At 43.4% G+C, this 23,578-nt stretch overlaps 1 protein-coding gene and 1 pseudogene across 1 annotated transcript in view; both read right to left on the reverse strand.

The window, feature by feature from the left end:
- LOC126474337 (kazrin) overlaps window positions 1-23,578 on the reverse strand; it is an 857,979-nt gene that overhangs the window by 224,140 nt on the left and 610,261 nt on the right. The window contains exons 5-7 of the mRNA XM_050101804.1: window positions 14,316-14,515; window positions 14,162-14,222; window positions 465-592 (exon numbers count right to left, since the gene is read on the reverse strand). Of these exons, the coding sequence (XP_049957761.1) occupies window positions 465-592; window positions 14,162-14,222; window positions 14,316-14,515 (389 nt within the window). The remainder of the gene's footprint in view (window positions 1-464; window positions 593-14,161; window positions 14,223-14,315; window positions 14,516-23,578) is intronic.
- Window positions 20,436-20,553, reverse strand: LOC126475888 (5S ribosomal RNA; annotated as a pseudogene).

Below are 23,578 nucleotides of genomic sequence, written 5' to 3' on the forward strand. Positions count from 1 at the left end.
ACCAAGAATTGTATACAAAGTCAAACGGAAAAAGCTTTACCATTTAAACAGTCTTGATAAATGATTGTCATACGACGGACTCGATAGTTCGTTGCCTCATACAGTTACTCAAACTTTTAAAACTCATAGCCGAGTTCTAGTCTCCTTCATGAAATGGAACATTCGTGCAACACATAAGAACGTCATAACTGATATGGCAGTAGGACTAATGTAGTGTCATCGACCATCCGAAGACGTTGTACTGTCTGCAAAGCGATATCGCTCTCTACGTGATACGTGCCTGAGTCGGTCTAGTGAGGTGGGCGGTGCACAGAGCTGGTTTGTGAATACCAAGCGTGACGGAGCTAGAAGGGGACATTCGTACTGCGATGGCAGAGGGAGCGGGGGTGACCGAGAGTGCGGCGGGGCTGGCTGTGGTGCGGGGCACATGCCGACAGCGTGCTTCGCCACGCCCACCTTCTTACCTGTTCGTAATTCCTGATGAAATCGCGCAGCTCCTTCTCCTTGTCTTCCAACGTCCCGTACAGCTGCTTCATCTGGTTCAACAGGTCGAATTTCTCGGCTTTTAACCTCTTCCGGTCGGCCTTCAAAGCTGAAACATTCAAAGAAATCGCTCAGCCAGGTGACAAGCAATTGTACTATATTTAATTCTGAATCTACACAGATCACACGATGAGATTCGTGAAGGGCAGCGAAGGAAATTGGCCTTATGATTGCCTACAGTGATTTAGGGAAACCATGGGAGATATGGATTTGGATGGCTGGATGAGGATTTGATTCACTACAGCATGGAAAGCGAATCCAGCGTCTTGCCACTATGCGACCTCAAAGGCATAAGTCTGTCAAAATTTAAAGCCCAGCGCCACAGAACCGTACAGGAGCCTAACAAAACGGCGCAGCCCGTTTATAAAGTGGAGATAAAAGCCTGCGGCGATGTGAACATCCGGGGAGCCGACAATAATAACTACTTTCTGGTTAAACATAAAGAAAGGTGTCGATATACAGATTTTCGTGTGCTTTTGTACACTACTGGCCATTAAAATTGCTACACCAAGAAGAAATGCAGATGATAAGCGGCTATTCATTGGACAAATATATTATACTAAAACTGACATGTGATTACATTTTCACTCAATTTGTGTGCATAGATCCTGAGAAATCAGTACCCAGAACAACTACCTCTAGCCGTAATAACGGCCTTGATACGCCTGGGCATTGAGTCAAACAGAGCTTGGATGGCGTGTACAGGTACAGCTGCCCATGCAGCTTCAACACGATACCACAGTTCATCAAGAGTAGTGACTGGCGCATTGTGACGAGCCAGTTGCTCGGCCACCATTGATCAGACGTTTTAAATTGGTGAGAGATCTGGAGAATGTGCTGCCCGGGGCAGCAGTCGAACATTTTCTGTATCCAGAAAGGTCCGTAAAGGACCTGCAACATGTGGTCGTGCATTATCCTGCTGAAATGTAGGGTTTCACAGGGATCGAATGAAGGGTAGAGCCACGGGTCGTAACGCATCTGAAATGTAGCGTCCACTGTTCAAAGTGCCGTCAGTGCGACCAAGAGATGACCGAGACGTGTAACCAATGGCACACCATACCATCACGCCGGGTGATACGCCAGTATGGCGATGACGCCAGTATGGCGATGACGAATACACGCTTCCAATGTGCGACCACCATGATCCTGTAAACGGAACCTGGATTCATCCGAAAAAAATGACGATTTGCCATTCGTGCACCCAGTTTCGTCGTTGAGTGCACCATCGCAAGCGCTCCTGCCTGCGATGCAGCGTCAATGGTAACCGCATCCATGGTCTCCGAGCTGATAGTCCATGTTGCTGCAAACGTCGTCGAACTGTTCGTGCAGATGGTTGTTGTCTTGCAAACGTCCCCATCTGTTGACTCAGGGATCAAGACGTGGCTGCACGATCCGTTACAGCCATCCGGATAAGATGCCTGTCATCTCGACTGCTAGTCATACGAGGCTGTTGGGATCCAGCACGGCGTTCCGTATTACCCTCCTGAACCCACCGATTCCATATTCTACTAACATTGTATCTCGACCAACGCGAGCAGCAATGTCGCGATACGATAAACCGCAATCACGATGGGCTACAATCCGACCTTTATCGAAGTCATACGTGATGGAACGCATATCTCCTCCTTACACGAGGCATCACAACAACGTTTCACCATGCAAGGCCGGCCAACTGCTGTTTGTGTATGAGAAATCGGTTGGAAATTTTCCTCACGTCAGCACGTTGTAGGTGTCGCAACCGGCGCCACCTTGCTTGAAAAGATAGTCATTTGCATATCACAGCATCTTCTTCCTGTCAGTTAAATTTCGCGTCTGTAGCACATCATCTTCGCAGTGTAGCAATTTTAATGGCCAGTAGTGTATTACAAGCGACAAGCCGTGTGTCCTTCCGAAAGGGCCCCCGGGTCATTTTCTCTGATGTTTCGACACATATTTACAATTTTTGAAATGTGTAGCTGTCGTCAGCGCAGACAAACACTGCTGGTCACGTCTTTCATGCGAAGCCCAGTGTCCACATCAATTTTAAAGAGGATTTTACATGATCATTCGCTAGAGCGGTCCCAGATTAGCCTCGTGCGATATTTGTTTTATCGATATGTTTTAACAGGGACAGTAAAACACGAAGAATAACCAGTACCCCGGCCGGGGCTGTGCGGCAGTGCTGCATTCCAATACCAGGGCGGTGCTGTTGCTGCTACAGTATTGATTATTATTCGTGTTTTACTGTCCTTATTAGTACATTTTGATACAACGAATATTAATCAGGCTAATTTGGTATCGTTCTACCGAATTGGAAGGTAAAATTCCGCTTTAAAAATAATTTTGTTTGTCATTGGAAACAAACCAACATTTTCCGTCTACAACGTGCGTCCCTTGAAAGTCATGATGAGCAATATTTGTTTGCGATGACTTCAGCTACACATTGAAAAAACGAAATCGTAAATATTTGAGAAAACACCAGGGAAAATACGACTGACGTCTCTTAGGAAGGACGCCTTGTATAATGTTGTTGTTGTTGTGGTCTTCAGTCCTGAGACTGGTTTGATGCAGCTCTCCATGCTACTCTATCCTGTGCAAGCTTTTTCATCTCCCAGTACCTACTGCAACCTACATCCTTCTCAATCTGCTTAGTGTATTCATCTCTTGGTCTCCCTCTACGATTTTTACCCTCCACGCTGCCCTCCAATACTAAATTGGTGATCCCTTGATGCCTCAGAACATGTCCTACCAACCGATCCCTTCTTCTGGTCAAGTTGTGCCACAAACTCCTCTTCTCCCCAATCCTATTCAATACTTCCTCATTAGTTATGTGATCTACCCATCTAATCTACAGCATTCTTCTGTAGCACCACATTTCGAAAGCTTCTATTCTCTTCTTGTCCAAACTATTTATCGTCCATGTTTCACTTCCATACATGGCTACACTCCATACGAATACTTTCAGAAATGACTTCCTGACACTTAAATCTATACTGGATGTTGACAAATTTCTCTTCTTCAGAAACGCTTTCCTTGCCATTGCCAGCCTACATTTTATATCCTCTCTACTTCGACCATCATCAGTTATTTTGCTCCCCAAATAGCAAAACTCCTTTACTACTTTAAGTGCCTCATTTCCTAATCTAATTCCCTCAGCATCACCCGACTTAATTAGACTACATTCCATTATCCTTGTTTTGCTTTTGTTGATGTTCATCTTATATCCTCCTTTCAAGACACTGTCCATTCCATTCAACTGCTCTTCCAAGTCCTTTGCTGTCTCTGACAGAATTACAATGTCATCGGCGAACCTCAAAGTTTTTATTTCTTCTCCATGAATTTTAATACCTACTCCTAATTTTTCTTTTGTTTCATTTACTACTTGCTCAATATACAGATTGAACAACATCGGGGAGAGGCTACAACCCTGTCTTACTCCCTTCCCAACCACTGCTTCCCTTTCATGTCCCTCGACTCTTATAACTGCCATCTGGTTTCTGTACAAATTGTAAATAGCCTTTCGCTCCCTGTATTTTACCCCTGCCACCTTTAGAATTTGAAAGAGAGTATTCCAGTCAACATTGTCAAAAGCTTTCTCTAAGTCTACAAATGCTAGAAACGTAGGTTTGCCTTTCCTTAATCTTACTTCTAAGATAAGTCGTAAGGTCAGTATTGCCTCACGTGTTCCAGTGTTTCTACGGAATCCAAACTGATCTTCTCCGAGGTTGGCTTCTACTAGTTTTTCCATTCGTCTGTAAAGAATTCGTGTTAGTATTTTGCAGCTGTGACTTATTAAGCTGATAGTTCGGTAATTTTCACATCTGTCAACACCTGCTTTCTTTGGGATTGGAATTATTATATTCTTCTTAAAGTCTGAGGGTATTTCGCCTGTTTCATACATCTTGCTCACCAGATGGTAGAGTTTTGTCAGGACTGGCTCTCCCACGGCCGTCAGTAGTTCCAATGGAATATTGTCTACTCCGGGGGCCTTGTTTCGACTCAGGTCTTTCAGTGCTCTGTCAAACTCTTCACGCAGTATCATATCTCCCATTTCATCTTCATCTACATCCTCTTCCATTTCCATAATATTGTCCTCAAGTACATCGCCCTTGTATAGATCCTCTATATACTCCTTCCACCTTTCTGCTTTCCCTTCTTTGCTTAGAACTGGGTTTCCATCTGAGCTCTTGATATTCATACAAGTCGTTCTCTTATCTCCAAAGGTCTCTTTAATTTTCCTGTAGGCGGTATCTATCTTACCCCTAGTGAGATAGGCCTCTACATCCTTACATTTGTCCTCTAGCCATCCCTGCTTAGCCATTTTGCACTTCCTGTCGATCTCATTTTTGAGACGTTTGTATTCCTTTTTGCCTGTTTCACTTACTGCATTTTTATATTTTCTCCTTTCATCAATTAAATTCAATATTTCTTCTGTTACCCAAGGATTTCTACTAGCCCTCGTCTTTTTACCTACTTGATCCTCTGCTGCCTTCACTACTTCATCCCTCAAAGCTACCCATTCTTCTTCTACTGTATTTATTTCCCCCATTCCTGTCAATTGCTCCCTTATGCTCTCCCTGAATCTCTGTACAACCTCTGGTTCTTTTAGTTTATCCAGGTCCCATCTCCTTAAATTCCCACCTTTTTGCAGTTTCTTCAGTTTTAATCTACAGGTCATAACCAATAGATTGTGGTCAGAGTCCACATCTGCCCCTGGAAACGTCTTACAATTTAAAACCTGGTTCCTAAATCTCTGTCTTACCATTATATAATCTATCTGATACCTTTTAGTATCTCCAGGGTTCTTCCATGTATACAACCTTCTTTCATGATTCTTAAACCAAGTGTTAGTTATGATTATGTTGTGCTCTGTGCAAAATTCGACCAGGCGGCTTCCTCTTTCATTTCTGTCCCCCAATCCATATTCACCTACTATGTTTCCTTCTCTCCCTTTTCCTACACTCGAATTCCAGTCACCCATGACTATTAAATTTTCGTCTCCCTTCACAATCTGAATAATTTCTTTTATTTCATCATACATTTCTTCAATTTCTTCGTCATCTGCAGAGCTAGTTGGCATATAAACTTGTACTACTGTAGTAGGCGTGGGCTTCGTATCTATCTTGGCCACAATAATGCGTTCACTATGCTGTTTGTAGTAGCTTACCCGCATTCCTATTTTCCTATTCATTATTAAACCTACTCCTGCATTACCCCTATTTGATTTTGTGTTTATAACCCTGTAGTCACCTGACCAGAAGTCTTGTTCCTCCTGCCATCGAACTTCACTAATTCCCACTATATCTAACTTCAACCTATCCATTTCCCTTTTTAAATTTTCTAACCTACCTGCCCGATTAAGGGATCGGACATTCCACGCTCCGATCCGTAGAACGCCAGTTTTCTTTCTCCTGATAACGACATCCTCTTGAGTAGTCCCCGCCCGGAGATCCGAATGGGGGACTATTTTACCTCCGGAATATTTTACCCAAGAGGACGCCATCATCATGTAATCATACAGTAAAGCTGCATGCCCTCGGGAAAAATTACGGCTGTAGTTTCCCCTTGCTTTCAGCCGTTCGCAGTACCAGCACAGCAAGGCCGTTTTGGTTATTGTTACAAGGCCAGATCAGTCAATCATCCAGACTGTTGCCCTTGCAACTACTGAAAAGGCTGCTGCCCCTCTTCAGGAACCACACGTTTGTCTGGCCTCTCAACAGATACCCCTCCGTTGTGGTTGCACCTACGGTACGGCTATCTGTATCGCTGAGGCACGCAAGCCTCCCCACCAACGGCAAGGTCCATGGTTCATGGGGGGGGCCTTGTATAATAATGATTTTTATTGTTTGAGTTATTATTATTATTACCAAACCGAGGAGGAATACCGTTAAATATCGAAATATTTTTGTATAATTTTTTCTAAACAGTGGGAAGTCAAATGAAGTAGCATTACAAATTGTCGCCACATTATGCATTCTGTTAAATGTAGCCATGTTAGTTCAAAAATGGTTCAAATGGCTGTGAGCACTATGGGACTTAACATCTGAGCTCATCAGTCCCCTAGAACTTAGAACTACTTAAACCGAACTAACCTAAGGACATCACACATATCCATGCCCGAGGCAGGATTCGAACCTGCGGCCGTAGCAGCAACCCGGTTCCGGACTGAAGCGCCTAGAACCGTTCGGCCACAACGGCCGGCAGCCATGTTAGTTGTACGTTGATTCAGCATAGTGTTAAATCATATTATTGTGTTACAGCTCTCAGTGTAATAAGTGCTGTATTTCATATTTATAAGTATTTTTAAGAGAAACGTTGATGGCACCACTGATCCAATAGAGAACATCGTTGTATATCGTATGTGATACACCAACAGGAATGAGACCATGAAGCGAGCTTCCTTCGTAGCAGCTTTCAGCAATGACGAAAGTAGCCCCTTAATATAAACGAAACACGAGTGCCTCAGAAGCACGAGTAAGGCAGCTGCTGATACGATGGAAGCAGCATGCACGTGTAATTGTGCGAAAAATCAAGAAAGATCGCTATGTCACCATCTTTAACCCTTGCAGAAGTCAGTAACTCGTCTACTGTTTCTAGGATAGTCTGCATTCAAGTACTTTAGTGGTATTCCTTCCCGAAACGGTAATAGTAATAACTTACAAGAATAATAGTCATTATTATGGATCGCTTGTAATGCGAAAACAGTCGAAAATCTTGAAGTTGACACTGCAGTTTAACCAGAAGGTAGTAATTTTTTCCGGTATTCGCAGATCCATTGGCGGATATCGGCATCGCCACAGGTTTTATCCGCAAAGTAGAAATTACTGCGGATATTCATAAAGCACGAGTAACTATGGAGTGAGCATATAGCCAACACAAAACCAAAATAGCTACGTGACGCTGGTATAGTATAATTGATCTGTTTTCACGTATTTGTTTATTACTGATCGCAATGATGTTAAATTACTGTTGCTACAAACATAAATCGAAATTCATTAAAAGAGGAAACGGTAGTTTCGATACCTAAGTACCACAAAGGTATGACTATAACTATCAAACTATGAAGAAGCGTTTTATGTATTGATTAATATCGAGCTACAGCGCTAAAGGTAAAGTCTGTGGCGCAAGCCTGTGACCTGACTGTAGGAAGAGTGGAGCAGCCCTTCTATTCGCCACGGTGCCAGGAGGGGGAGGGGTAGCCCCCCTTCCCCCGGCAACCTTTTGACAGCAGGCTGAGTGGACCAGCCAGGGACTGGAACGAACAAAAGTACCTGCTGCAACCGGGATTAAACCCGGGACCATCGGGGCCAGAGTCGGGTGCTCTACCCGCTAGACCACCACAGCCGATACAATGAAATGAAGGTATAAAATCTTTTGAGATGATTTTTTTTGACTGTATCGCCATGTATCTATGAGATAAGCGCTAGATAAACTGATTAGTGCGGGAGTGTGCTGGTAGTCAGTCAGTTTAATGTACAGACATTTCGCGCAATGTTCACACACATAAATCATTTTTGTATGGCAGTCTGAGTAATTTCCTTTGTATTATTCAGTTATCGAAACCATTGTTTTTATTTTACGCTAGTAAAGTTCTGATAACGTGGTGAATGATTATGCGCCATCAATGTTTTAGTTTCCCTAACGCTCAAAAAGCTTAAAAAGATTATACCAAAAGGTGAAAAAGGAAGTATTTAGTTCCCAAAAATATTTTTAAGTGTGATAAATCACTAATTTGCTGCTTGTCATGGCTTCAAATTCTAAGTTTATCCCGTCGCTTTCAAATTGATGCGCAAGGAAACCATCGCACGACTGCAGCAGCATAATTAAAAGCGAGGTTCGGCTATCGATTCTTCTTTCGATACAAAAAAGCCGCCGCCCGGGATTAGCCGAGCGGTCCGACGCGCTGCACTCATGGACTGTGCGGCTGGTCCCGGTGGAGGTTCGAGTCCTCCCTCGGGCATGGATGTGTGTGTAAGCTTGGGGACTGACGACCTTAGCAGTTAAGTCCCATAAGATTTCACACAGATTTGAACATTTGAACAAAAAAGCCGTTATCTGAGCTGTGACACTTGTCGCAAACAAGCGAAATGCCCTTGCTTTAATGTCTTCAAAGCTTGAAGCCAAGTTCACTCCAGACGTTGGGTGTAAACGATTAAGTTGGTTACGGGGTGTGAATAGAAAATCCAAAATCCAGTGTGCACCATTTATGTAACGGCGTTCAAAATCTGCTCGGTGGTAACGGGCAACCCTTTCACCGTGCCATGGTGGCTTTAGTGATGGAGTCTGATTACCAGACTTGTCAAACACCTTTGTCAAGGCGAAGTGTGGACACACCCCATTTTGACGGGACAGTAATAGGTGTCCGCATACTTTTGATCAGACAGTGTATGTTGGCGACAGAAGTTCCGTTCTGCGCATCTGAATGCTCACTCCGTAAATATTCCTATATCTTGCGGTTATCCGCTTTCACGCAGTCCACTTTCTTCAGTCACAACAAAATATTAATGTGGTGTCACCGCCAGACACCACACTTGCTAGGTGGTAGCCTTTAAATCGGCCGCGGTCCATTAGTCTACGCCGGACCCGCGTGTCGCCACTGTCAGTAATTGCAGACCGAGCGCCACCACACGGCAGGTCTAGAGAGACGTACTGGCACTCGCCCCAGTGGTACAGCCGACGTTCATAGCAATGGTTCACTGACAAATACGCTCTCATTTGCCAAGACGATAGTTAGCATAGCCTTCAGCTACATTTGCTACGACCTAGCAAGGCGCCGTATTCAATTGATAATTAATATTATGAAGCATGTACCGTAACGAGCGATGTTCTACAATTGTGGATTAAAGTTAAGTATTATATCAACTACGTACTTTATTGCAATTCTCAAGATATTGTCCTGTTCCAGACCTCACGCCAGTCAGCGTGTAATTAAACGCGTGCATTTCGGCCTCCTCTAGAAACACAGTGTTGGCTCTTCTGCCAACACTACAATTAGTCCTTTCCCGACGGAAAACGGATGCACCTGATTGCCTCCGTACTGCGGGCGTCTATGAAATGACTTGTGGCTGCGGTAGAGTGTATATAGCTGAAACCCCGAAATGAGAAGGACTGTTAAGGAATGTATGAAGGAACACGAACGCCACAAGCGGCTAAAACCTAAGTATAAATTCGGCGATAGCGGAACATCACGAGAACTGAGGCCTTGACATCGATTTCAATAACGTACGTGAGCTGGATAGGGAAACCAACTTTGTACAAGAAAAACCCGAGAAGCGACTGAAATTTCTACGAACACATGTAACTTCAATAGAGAGGAAGGCTATACAGGCTTCCGGCATCGTGACTCCCCTCCATCACGAAAGTGAATACAAGGCCGCGACGTGCGAGCAATACAAACAACGACCTGTAAGCCACAATATTTTGGAGAAACGTTCCCCCTCTCTAGCTCTGCCCGTTTCGCTTCTAGCGGGAAAAATCCCTTTCTAACCAACGACATTGGTCCACCAATGATAGTCACAAGAGTTTTAGGCGATAGCCCCCTTTTTCGGCTTTATCGCGAAAATACTTCTACCCAAGAGTTGTAAATTCAACCAACATTGAATTCAGTCATACAGAAATGACACTACTAAATAAGGCAGTAAAATCTGATAAAGGTTCCACAGCAGTTATTATGTTTAAGAATGATTATATACACAAAACACTCGAATTCTTTGCAAACAACCACATACTGGAAGTCCAAGGTGACCCCACACCAAAGTTTCAAGCTAAAATAAGAAACTGCCTCAATAACAGTAACTTCCTTTTAACTAAGAATGAAGTACGAGACCTTATTCTGATGAACCCAACAGCCCCCAAACTCTGAGCACAACCAAAAGTCCATAAAACCAACACACCTATCAGGCCTATTGTGAACTCAATTAATAGCCCAGCCTATAAATTAATGAGAGAACTAAATGACATACTTTTAGAAAAATACACATTTGAAAAATCATATGCCATAAAGAACAGCTATGAACTTATTCACAGTTTGAAAGATTTGACGGTACCACCTCAAGCCAAGTTTCTATCCCTAGATATTGATAACCTTTACAGCAGTATACCTGTAGATGAAACAGTTGAGATAATAAGAATGAACCTATTGAGAAACAAGACAATGAGCAAACCAGAAATCATAGAACTTGTAGATGTACTCAATCTAGTGCTCTCACATAATTACTTCTCTTTTAACAATAAAATTTACAAGCAGGACCAAGGATTAGCAATGGGAAGCCCTCTCAGTGGCCTATTAGCTGAAATATTTATCAACCATATAGAAAATAAAATTCTAACACTAAATGAGAACATCACAAGCAATGTTAAATTCTATAAGAGATATGTAGATGATGAAAGGGTCCTGTAGCCACCTTTCATTAGTCCGGTAGCCCATTTTCATTACCATTTCTCTTTCTTTTCCTTGTTTCTCTATTCTCTTTACTCTCATAGTAGTGTGATTGAATGAATGTGGTTGTGTGTCACGTTGCTAGACGGTGGCGTAGTCTGCTGCAGAAAGTCTGCGATAGTCGTACAGATTCAGCAGCAGTTGCACAGAATAGCCAACTCTCGTAGTGGTCAAGTCGGCAAAGAGGTTTCCGCTACTTGTGAGAAATCCACCTGCGTTAGGTTGGTGGCGGAAATGGCATCTTGGGGTTTTCCGGTCCACGCGGAGCGTGGAAGAGGCTGGAGAAGCGGGAGGCAGTCTGCCGCCGGTACGGGAAGCGTCCACAGCTGTGCTCCAGTCGAAGAAGGGTGAGTTAGACTGACCGCGTGGCGCGTTGTTACTTGGCGAGGGGAGAGCTGTTAGCCTTTGGTCTCGCTTTTCAAATCTGGAAGATTGCTTTGCCTTGTCACAGCAAGGAATGCAAAACTTTGGCAGATTTTTCTTTTAGCAAATTTCTGTAGCAGACTTGGATCCGCCGGAAGAGCGCCACACAAAGGTGTCGATAAGAAGTGAGCACTCGCTTCTGTATGAATGTCTGTTTGCCTTCAGCTGTGCCTGTATAAGCTTTCACCTTTCTAAATATTTAGAGCCTTGCCTTCTCGTAAATTTTCCTTACTTTCCGTGTCTTTCGTCCTTGGGGAGCCAACCACGTGGTAGAACATTATAGTTGTTGGGCTACCGGCATCACTAACTGTCCGATCGCATGTTTGTTTTAGAAAATGTTAACATGATTGTATGATGTGATATTGTTGGAATTTGGCACTATACCTAGAAATTGTGCCTCCACAAACCACGTGTTATCAGGAATCGTGTACATGCCTCACATCCTTAGTTTAGGAATAAATGATTTTATCTACAATTTTCTCTTGTGTTCCGAGATTACGTTTTTGCGCCTAAGCCACTCACCTCGTAGCTTTCCCATTAGCACATCCAATGCGTTTCCTTATGCACAGGTCCAGTGATTAGTCTCCTCTTGTATTTTATAACAAATGCTTTAGATTAAGTCATATTTTCAGGCGTGTTGCTGGGAGCTGATCTTATGCAGTGTTCATGCATTTTCTATTTTATTTTAAATGTTTGATTGTCGTGAGCAGCGCACGGGCAATACTATTAATTACATCGTATCCGCTGTGAGCGACCTCACAACGTATGCATTTTTGTGAGTTTTTGGTCTGTGATCAAATTAATTTATTTTCCGACTCGACCAAATCTTTGATTAGTTGTATGGTTTGAGTCGGTGGCGACCCTATTCTTCTCACGTTGATTTCATAAGCAATAAGTATTTCCATTCCCAATAATAGGGAATAACCCGTAGTAACGTGGTTAGTTACAATGACACCCTCATTCTATTTGATGGCACAGAGGATGAAGTGACAAACCTTTTTAACAAATTCAATAGCCTACATAAAAATATTCAATTCACCCTTGAACAGGAAGAAGACAACACCATACCTTTTCTTGACATAAAAATATCAATACAGAACCAAAAGGTAACTTTCAATGTTTACAGAAAACCTACTGGCACTGACACCAGTATACCAAAGTCCTCAACACATCCCTCCTCCCACAAAAAAGCTGCTTATAGATCAATGCTGTACAGAGCACACAAATTTCCACTTCAACATACAGAACTCCAACCAGAAACAGAAACCATAACATATACTGCAATAAACAATGGATATGACCATTCTCTAATTAATAACATGTCACACCAGACAAAAAATAAACTGAACAAACAACATCAAACTACACTCACAACTGACAGTGCCCCAGCAGTAAAATATGTAAAAATGCCATATCTTGGAATAGTGTCTGACAAATTAGCAAGACTATTCAAAAACACAGAAGTAAAAAGTAGATTCAGCACCAACGACAACCTAAGTAGGAAGCTTATTCACAATATTAAACCACCAGATACAAGGCTTGATGCACCTTGCATTTACAAAATTACCTGCAGCCAATGTAATAAATATTATATCGTACAAACAGCAGAAACTTCAGAACCCGATTTAAAGAACATTTAGACTGCTACAGGCTTGATAAATGTAACAAATCAGCAGTAGCAACTCACATTAAAGGCACAGGCCACCCTTTGAAAATCGAAGACAACCTAGAAATTTTACACAAAATAGGAAAAAGTAAAAGAATGCATATCATGGAAGAAATGGAAATTTTCATACATAACACAAACCGTGGAGATAACATTCTTAATGAAATAACCGTATTCAAAAACGCAAAATTCTTCAACAGTCGTAAGCCAGTTCTAACTCAATAGATTCAAGAAATGTCAATGTAAATAATTGGCTAGAACCAAGAATATCTATACGAAACCTCGATAATCGATACAGACTCACATGCTACAGTCCGCCATCTTGTGTTGAGTGTATAACATCGAAGCAATTTGTGCAGTGACAATCAGTGACAAAATATAATGTGCAATAGTGTAACGTCAATCAACAGCTCCGCCATTACACCAGTGATGCAAGTGAAGCAGCAAGATGATGTAACTGTAAGTGATCAACTGTCATATAAAAGCCTTTCACACTATTTTAGTAACACATAACTGATGCAAATCTATCTGCATCCGATACAGGCTGTGATATACATAGTCAACAACAAAGAAGAAAACCAGCAGAAGACATCACTGATTTTGATTTCTAGCAATACACTGCCCCCCTCCTTCCCCCCAAATGCCACACCAGTAGCTACAGTAAAAAACAATGGACAAAGTGTTCTAGATTAATCTAGTTTAAGACTATTTTTAAGTAACATTTCTCTATGTATGTATGTATGTATAAACGCCGGAAGATGAACAGAACATGTTTGAAACGTGTTGCATTATGTTAGATTAAGCATAAAATAAAAAGTGACTGATAGCAGAAACTTGAAGCAAATAATTAATACTTCTTTTACTATCCAATGACGATGGCCTACCAACTGTAGCCGCAATTTCTTTTTTTTTTAATAATTTTTTTACCCAGTAATCCCACTTCTCTAGCACAAGCGCGAAAAAATTACTCTTTAAAAGGAGACACTGGTCTCTGACAGCACTCAGTCTAGAGTCACACAAGAGCCTGAAGAAGATCCCAGAAGAGGGGTGGAAACGTCGACCGTTTGAAGAAATGCGACGCTGCATAACAACACGGAAGATTTTAACAGTACCTGCGAGCGCCTCGCGAGCGTGCCGCAGCTCCATGTCGAGCGCCTGGACGCGCAGTGACTCCTCGGCTCCGGTGCCGCCGCCAGCTGGCGCGGCCGCCCCCGCCGCCCCCTCGGCGCCGGTCGCCGCCCCTGCAGCCGCCGCGCTGCTGGCCGCCCCCGCCCCCGCGCCCGCACCCGCGGCCGTCAGGTCCCTGGAGGCGACCAGCATGCGCAGCTCGGCCACCTCGCACTTGAGACGCTCGTTCTCGAGCCGCAGCCGCATGGCGGCTGCCGGGTTGTTGACGGCGTCGCGCTCCGAGCAGGCGCCAGACTTGCCCTTGGCCCGAGAGCCGCCTCCCGGCACTGCGTCCGCGTCTGCAAAGCGGGAGCGACCACTCTCTGTAAAGGGCCTGCAAACACGCTACGAGGCAAATCAAACTCACTGTCACTGCCAAATAGAGGGATATTCAAAAGGAAGCTCGTCGGTCTCAATTATATGTAACCAACCACAATCTTCAGATTCTACCTCGGCTGTTACAAGTATTTGCTTTATTGAAAACCCACAGTTGGCTAATTTCAGCCTTACACTTCATTTGCAAGTGCTATCTACTATGAAAGCAGCACAAAGATATACCAGGTTTATGACTGGCTTACCGACATAAAAAAATATATTCTACACTAAAGCGTCAAAGAAACTGGTATAGACATGCGTATTCAAATACAGAGATGTGTAAACAGGCAGAATATGACGCTGCTGTCGGCAACGCCTATGTAAGACAACAAGTGTCTGGAGGAGTTGTTAGATCGGTTACTACTGCTACGATGGCAGGTTATCAAGATTCGAGTTTGAACGTGGTGTTACAGTCGGTGCACGAGACATGGGACACACCATCTCCGAGGCAGTGATGAAGTAGCGATTTTCCCATACGACCATTTCACGGGTGTGCATTGAATATCAGGAACCCGGTAAACCATAAAATATCCGACGTCGCTGCGGCCGGAAAAAGATCGTGCAAGAACGGGAGCAACGACGACCGAAGAGAATCGTTCACTGAGACAGAAGTGCAACCCTTCTGCAAATTGCTGCAGATTTCAATGGTGAGCATCAACAAGTGTCACCGTGCGAACCAGTCAACGAACCATTATCGATATGGGCTTTCGGAAGTGTAGGCCCCTCTCGTGTACCATTGATGACTGCATGATACAAAGCTTAACGCTTCGCCTGGGTCCGTCAACATAGACATTAGACTGTTGATGCCTGGAAACATGCTGCCTGGTCGGACGAATCTCATCTCAAATTGTATCGAGCGGATGGACGTGTACGGGTATGGAAAAAACCTCATGAACCCATGGACCCTGTATGTCAGCAGGGGACTGTTCAAGCTGTTGGAGGTTCTGTAATGGTGTGGGGCATGTGCAGTTGGAGCGATCTGGGACCCCTGATGTGTCTAGATACGACTCTGATAGCACACTACTATCTGATCACCTGCATCCATTCATGTCCATTGTGCATTCCGACGGACTTGGGCAATTCCAGCAGGACAATGCAATACTCCACACGTCCAGAGTAACTACAGAGTAGCTCCAAGAACACTATTCTTTCTGAGTTTAAACATTTCCGCTGGCCACCAAACTCTCCAGACATGAATATTCTTTGGCATATCTGGGATCCCTTGCAACGTGCTGTTCAAAAGAGATGTTCAGCCCTTCATACTCTTACGGCGCGCGGGATTAGCCGAACGGTCTAAGGCGCAGCAGTCATGGTCTGTGCGGCTGATCCTGGCGGAGGTTCGAGTCCTCCCACGGGCATGGGTGTGTGTGTTTGTCCTTAGGATAATTTAGGTTAAGTAGTGTGTCAGCTTAGGGACTGATGACCTTAGCAGTTGAGTGCCATAAGATTTCACACACATTTTGCCGGCCGGGGTGGCCGAGTGGTTCTAGGTGCTACAGTCTGGAACCGAGCGACCGCTACGGTCGCAGGCTCGAATCCTGCCTCGGGCATGGATGTGTTTGATGTCCTTAGGTTAGTTAGGTTTAAGTAGTTCTAAATTCTAGGGGACTGATGACCTCAGAAGTTAAGTCCCATAGTGCTCAGAGCCCTTTTACGAATTTACGGACAGCGCTGCAGGATTCATGGTATCAATTCCCTCCAGCAATACTTCAGACAGTAGTCGAGTCTATGCCACGTCTTGTTGCGGCACTTCTGCGTGCTCGCGGAGGCGCTACACGATATTAGGCAGGTGCTCCAGTTTCTTCTCTTCAGTGTAAGAGGGAAAAAGTATGCAACACGAAGCAATTATCCAATTGAGTAGGAAATCTGTAGATGTGACGTACATGTACAGACAAACAAGTGATTAAAATTTCAGAAAAATTGAATGATTTGTTTAAGAAAGTTAAAGTAAATCCGTGTGGCATGAATGGCTGGGAGATACAATCTGTAGATGTGACGTACATGTACAGACAAACAAGTGATTAAAATTTCAGAAAAATTGAATGATTTGTTTAAGAAAGTTAAAGTAAAGCCGTGTGGCATGAATGGCTGGGAGATACCGAAGGGCAGGTTCAGCTTCCTAATTGGAAAGGTTTTCCCTATTCTTCGCGCCCGCATGCAAAGAGTTAGAACTGCGTGCTTTAGTGTACCTGTTATGTGTAGGTGACTGTAATGGGTGAGTGTGCGTAGTGCAGTGTCATGATCTTTTGAAGACGGTGAGAGAAGGAGAGAGTGAAACCTTGTCCCGGCACATAGCTTCCTCCTCTCGAAGAGCTCCAAGTGAGCCACCGAACCTAACGTCCCATCAACAGTTGCACATCCCCTCACTTCCTGAGACAGTGCGGTGGGGTTTGGAACTGAATCTAGAACATTGACGCCAAGACTGCTGATCAGAAGCTTTACGCCACCATCTCTTCTCCCCTTGCCGGCCAAACATCGACAATGAAAATTTTCTCCCCCACCCGGATTCGAACCGGCTTACCTGCGGGTCGAAAGCCACCGCACCGGCTTGTGGTAACGAACTCGGCCACAGAGGTTCATATTAATTCGACAGAAAGAACTTCACGAACTGAGCAAGTCAGTAACGTTTGGATCCACTAGTGGCCCTTATCGAAGCAGTTGTTCAGCCTGACATTGATTGATGGAATTGTTGTAAGTCATCTTGAGAGATATCGTGACAAATTATGTACAATGGGCGTTAGATCTGCAAAATTTCGAACTGCATGGAGGGCCCTGTTCATAATACTCCAAACGTTCTCTGCGGGGGAAAAATCCGGCGACGTTGCTGGCCAACGTAGATTCGGCAAGGATGAAGACAAGCAGTAGAAACTTGCGCCGCGTGTGAGCAGGCATTATCTCGCTGAAATATAAACCCAGAATAGCTTGCCATGAAGAGCAACAAAATGAAGCGTACAATATCGCCGACGTACCGCTGTGCTGTAAGGGTGCCACAGATGACAACCAAAGAGGTTCTGCTACGAAATGGAACGGCACCCCAGACCTTCACTATTGGTTTTCGGGCCGTGGAACTGGAGACAGTCAGGAAGGTATCCACCGCTGTCTGGGGCGCCTCCAGACACATCTACTCTGATCATCAGGGCTCATTTAACGAGACTCACTACTACAGACAATTCTGCTCCAGTAAATGAGATTCCAGATCGAAGACGTGTCTGGAGACGCCCCGGAGAGCTGACTGTCAGCCGCCATACGACCCAACAACCGAGAGTAATGGACTGGGGTGTCATTGTATTTCATAGTGAAGACTGGTGGTCAGAAACTTAGGCCACCATCTCTTCTCCTCTTGCTCTCTGATTGTCATCCGCAGCATCCTTACAATACAACGGTATGTCGACGATATTCTACGCCCCATTATCTTTTTGTCCTTCTTGGCAATGCATTCTGCGCTTGCCATTTTCCTCAAAAGAGGAAAGGCCGCTGGACCTGATGGGATACCAGTTACATTTTACACAGAGTACGCGAAGGAACTTGCCTCTCCCCTCCCCCCCCCCCCCCTTCTTGCAGCGGTGTACTGTAGGTCTCTAGAAGAGCGCTGCGTTCCAAAAGATTGGAAAAGGGTACAGGTCATCCCCGTTTTCAAGAAGGGACGTCGAACAGATGTGCAGAACTATAGACCTATATCTCTAACGTCGGTCAATTGTAGAATTTTGGAACACGTGTTATGTTCGAGTATAATGACTTTTCTGGAGACTAGAAATCTTCTCTGTACGAATCAGCATGGGTTTCGAAAAAGACGATCGTGTGAAATCCAGTTCGTGCTATTCGTCCACGAGACTCAGAGGGCCATAGACAAGGGTTCCCAGGTAGATGCCGTGTTTCCTGACTTCCGCAAGGCGTTTGATACAGTTCCCCACGGTTGTTTAATGGACAGTGTAAGAGCATACGGACTATCAGACCAATTGTGTGATTGGATTGAAGAGTTCCTAGACAACAGAACGCAGCATGTCATTCTCAAGGGAGAGAAGTCTTCCGAAGTAAGAGTGGTTTCACGTGTGCCGCAGGGGAGTGTCGTAGGACCGTTGCTATTCACAATATATATAAATGACCTTGTGGATAACATCGGAAGTTCATTGAGGGTTTTTGCGGACGATGCCGTAGTATATCGAGAGGTTGTAACAACGGAAAATTGTACTGAAATGCAGGAGGATCTGCAACGAATTGACGCATGGTGCAGGGAATGGCAACTGAATCTCAATGTAGACAAGTGTAATGTGGTGCGAATACATAGAAAGAAAGATCCTTTATCATTTAGCTGCAATATAGCAGGTCAGCAACTGGAAGTAGTTAATTCCATAAATTATCTGGGAGTAGGAATTAGGAGTGATTTAAAATGGAATGACCATATAATATTAATCGTTGGTAAAGCACATGCCAGACTGAGATTCATTGGAAGGATCCTAAAGAAATGCAGTCCGAATACAAAGGAAGTAGGTTACAGTACACTTGTTCGCCCACTGCTTGAATACTGCTCACTGGTGTGGGACCGTACCAGATAGGGTTGATAGAAGAGATAGAGAAGATCCGACGGAGAGCAACGCGCTTCGTTACAGGATCATTTAGTAATCGCGAAAGCGTTACGGAGATCATAGATAAGCTCCAGTGGAAGACTCTGCAAGAGAGACGCTCAGTAGCTCGGTATGGGATTTTGTTGAAGTTTCGAGAACATACCTTCACCGAGGAGTCAAGCAGTTTATTGCTCCCTCCTACGTAGATCTCGCGAAGAGACCATGAGGATAAAATCAGAGAGATTAGAGACCACACAGAGGCATACCGACAATCTTTCTTTCCACGAACAACACGAGACTGGAATAGAAGGGAGAACCGATAGAGGTACTCATGGTACCCTGCGGAGTATGGATGTAGATGTAGATGTAGATGTAGAAGGCAATGCCCGCCTGCACACGGCGATAGTTTCTACTGCTTGTCTTCGTGCTTACCAAAAGCTACCTTGGCTAGCAAAGTCACCGGATCTTTCCCCAATTGAGAACGTTTAGAGCATTACGGGCTGGACGTTCCAACCAGCTCCGCGATTTCGACAATGTAACGCGTCAGTTGGTTGGATATACCTCAGAAGGATATCCAATAACACTATCATTCAGTGCAAAGCCGAATAATTGCTTGCATAAGGGCCAGAGGTGGATCAGAGCGTCATTGACTTGCTCCATTTCTGAAGTTCTTTCTCTTGAATAAATCGTCCAAATTTCCTGAAACTTTTATCATTTGTTTGTCTCTACATGTACGTCACATCTACCGATTTCTGTCCCATTCGCAAAAGTCCTTTGTTGCGTGTGGTATTCTTTTTTTTTCCTTGTCTTGGAGTGTATTTTGGCCCGTAATAAATGGTGAATGGTCTTGGTCGCAAACTAATTAATTACGTGATTCAATACATCGTCATCAAACACAGCTGTTCATTGTATAGTGAAGGAACAGAATATAGAAAACGATGCATGCATTTTTTATGCTTCTTTATTATACAGTGTTTCCTTTTTTTTAGGACAGCTATGTCTGATGATGACGTATCGAAACACGTCAATAAATTAATTTGTGACCATCTTTCACCATTCACTGTGTGCTGATTGTGATTGGTCATCTGCCTTATAAAGCACTCCGTCTTCATGCCAGAAGTGGCCCACCGTGTCATCCTCAGATGAGGGTGCGGATAGGAAGGGCGTGTGGTCAGCACACCGCTCTCCCGGTCGTTATGATGGTTTTCTTTGGACGGAGCCACTACGATTCGGTCGAGTAGCTTCTCAATTGGCATCACGAGGCTGTGTGCACCTCGAACCGTGGCAACAGCGCATGGCGGCCCGGATGGTCACCCATCCAAGTGCCGGCCACGCCCGACAGCGTTTAACTTCGGTGATCTGACGGGAACCGGTGTATCCACTGTGGCAAGGCCGTTGCCCCATCTGTCTTATAGATGGAGGTATTTCATTGTCTAGTGAAGGAAAAAACAAAACGAAGGACAGCCTAAAATATGGACTGACAGATGCGATCGATGTTTTAGCCTGCTATACATCTTTTGGTCGATGCACCATCTCACATTTTTTGCCGGTAGTAGCACTTTTTTATGTATGTCGACCTTAGGTGTATGAAGCTAGATTTTAAACTGATTGTCATTTCATTGTATATTGCCTCGTTTTTACACATCGTCAACATTTGCTATAGCAAACGACTTTTATCACTTTTTAAATAAATACGCTTTCATATTTGTCGTTTGTTACGTTAATTTTATATTTATATATCATTTAGCTGGACCATGTATCACAATAACTGTTAAGACTTTGAACGCAAGCTATCTTCAGCCGCAAAATGTAGCTTTCCAGCTGTTGTAAATCTTATCTCATTTATTTGTTGTTATGTATGTATTTATAACCACTTTTTTATAATCTTATTCTTTTGTATTTTCTGGTACATATTTTTCAATTATTTTACGTCCAAAAGCAATGAAGAATTCCTATCTCATTTCCCTCAACCTTACTTGACTCTGCAGACGCAGTTGCTGCTTTGGCACACGGTTCAGACTAAGCTTATTTGTTACAAATTCGGGCACCTAATATGTCTATAGTTACAAAGACATTTGCGCATACTTCTCTGAGACACGTACGTCGATATCTGAACACACGGAGAGAACAACTGGCAGGTGGTTTTCAACAACGAAACCGAGCACATTCAGTTACTTATAAAGTGGCAATAGTTTCGAGGATAGCTATCATTGCATTCAGTTAACATTCTGCTTTTAAATTTGACGCTTGCACATTATGTGGTCGGTCTCAGAACTGCTGCGAAAGCTCGCGCCAGTATTCCGGTAGTAGCTCGCACGGCCAGGTGTTGCAATCAGTCTTACGCCTATAATGTATATGGATGAACCCAAGAAGTTCTGCCATACGCTACTAGGTGGCAAGGGCGTCGTTTCACTGCGGCAGGGGATTTTAATGTATCGTAGTTCAGCAAATTTGCACAAAATATTTATAAATTATACAAACAAACCTTCCTCGTGAATCAGTCTAGTAATAATGAAAGCCGTATCAAAATCCCTATAGTAGTTCCTGAGATTAGCCTGGGAATACAGATAGAAACTGGGGCAGGGTACTTTAATTTCTGTATCTACAGCCAGAAAGCAGAAGATTTGTAGATAGGTGATACATAAATAGAAGACAGATTCTGTGGTTTATAACGCTTGATCTACAAAAAGTGGTCCACAAAACTACCATCCAACCTCACTGACATTCATCTCTTATAGAATGATAGGACATATTCTGAGCTGAAGAGGTATTTTACTCTGTCCATCACTGATGATGTTTTCCCAAAAGTATGAAATTCCGTTGTATTTTATTGCCTGAAAGACAGACTTCCTCGGCTGTATTTTATTGATGTTGATTATTCATACAACAAAAGTATTCGATTTCAGAATACACATTTCATCGTCAGGAAGTAGAGGAAGTTCAGAATTTAACATGTTTTGACATGTTTCGACCTTACCAACAGATCAAAACAGATCAAAAGGAAAGAAATACGCGTCAACTTATTGTGAGCCTAAACACAAACTTTGTAGCGTAGAACTTGGCAACGCGATTAATAAATACCAAAATAAAATCTGAAAAACAGATACTCCTTATCACACTGGATTTATGTTACACTGGATCAACTTCCAGCCCAAGCGTCGTGACAACTGACTGAGGAGGCAGGCAAATGCGGATTGACGTACCAGTTGAATATTAAACTTAAAAGCTTCACTCATAAGATGAAACGACATAAAAATACATTTAATGATTTAAATGACTCCACAGTCCTATCCATACACATAATAATAATAATAATAATAATAATAATAATAATAAGCGACTTGTATGTCCTAATCTATCCACATATCCACCAGCAAATTGGGATCTACAGTTTAAAGCGGAATCCGAACCACGTGTCCATTTCTCACATTGTTGAGAGATGACGGTTAGATTGAACGCAGACTGGCGGTTTTCGTGGTCGGACCAGGATTCGATTCCTCAAACCCTCGGTTTCCAGACACGCGCTTTATCACTGGACCACCAGGCTCGACACTACGTAAATACCAAGTGTGAATACATTGCACTGATTCAGTACGGCCCTCTTTGCACAAATGTGAAACGTAAAATACAAAAATAAAAAAAAAAAAAAATTAACAGATACAATCAGACGATGAAAAGTTCAAAAGTGAGCGAAGGCAACCATGGTGATGTATCATTACGTAATCATACTTGTTGTTTGTATTATGTATAGGAAGAATGACTGTTCGAGTCTTTTAAATTACTTAACACGTTCTAATGTCGTTTTATCGTATTACTAAGGCTATTATGTTTAATTTTCAGCTGGTTTGTCAATCAGCATTTGACTGTAGTGTCACGTAGTGGTTATTTGTTATCAGTACCTCAGTGAGCCATCATGAGACTCAGTCTGACATTTGATTGCTGTAATGTACAGTTCAGTTGTTGACATGACATTGTTTCTGTGTTTCATATGATATTTTCAAAAGTATTAATCGTGATGAAATGTTCTATGCTGACCACTTTGTGTATCAGTTAAAATGAATTGCTCCTTGCATGTTTCCCTTTCCTGTATTTAGATGTTTAGATCACATCATCACAGCAACAACAACAACAAGGCCGATGACGACGACAATGGCTGTATCTATGGCCGAAATGCGTCATAAGGAACGATGAACACACTGAGATCGAAACGAATTCATCTACATCTACATCTCCCTTCCTTGAAAAACAATACAGAATATGTGATGTGCGCACGGTGGTTTAATATCGTTTGCAATGGGTGATTTTCTGTCGAAGATGGAGCATTACTCCTTGCAGCAACTTGCAGGCATACATTTAAAATGTGCTGTAGCATGATTTTTACGTGACGGAATTTGAAGAACCCGTATTCTAGATTGCAGTAGATCG

The sequence above is a fragment of the Schistocerca serialis genome, chromosome 4 (assembly GCF_023864345.2).
Source record: "Schistocerca serialis cubense isolate TAMUIC-IGC-003099 chromosome 4, iqSchSeri2.2, whole genome shotgun sequence".
Taxonomy (NCBI): Eukaryota; Metazoa; Arthropoda; class Insecta; order Orthoptera; family Acrididae; genus Schistocerca; species Schistocerca serialis.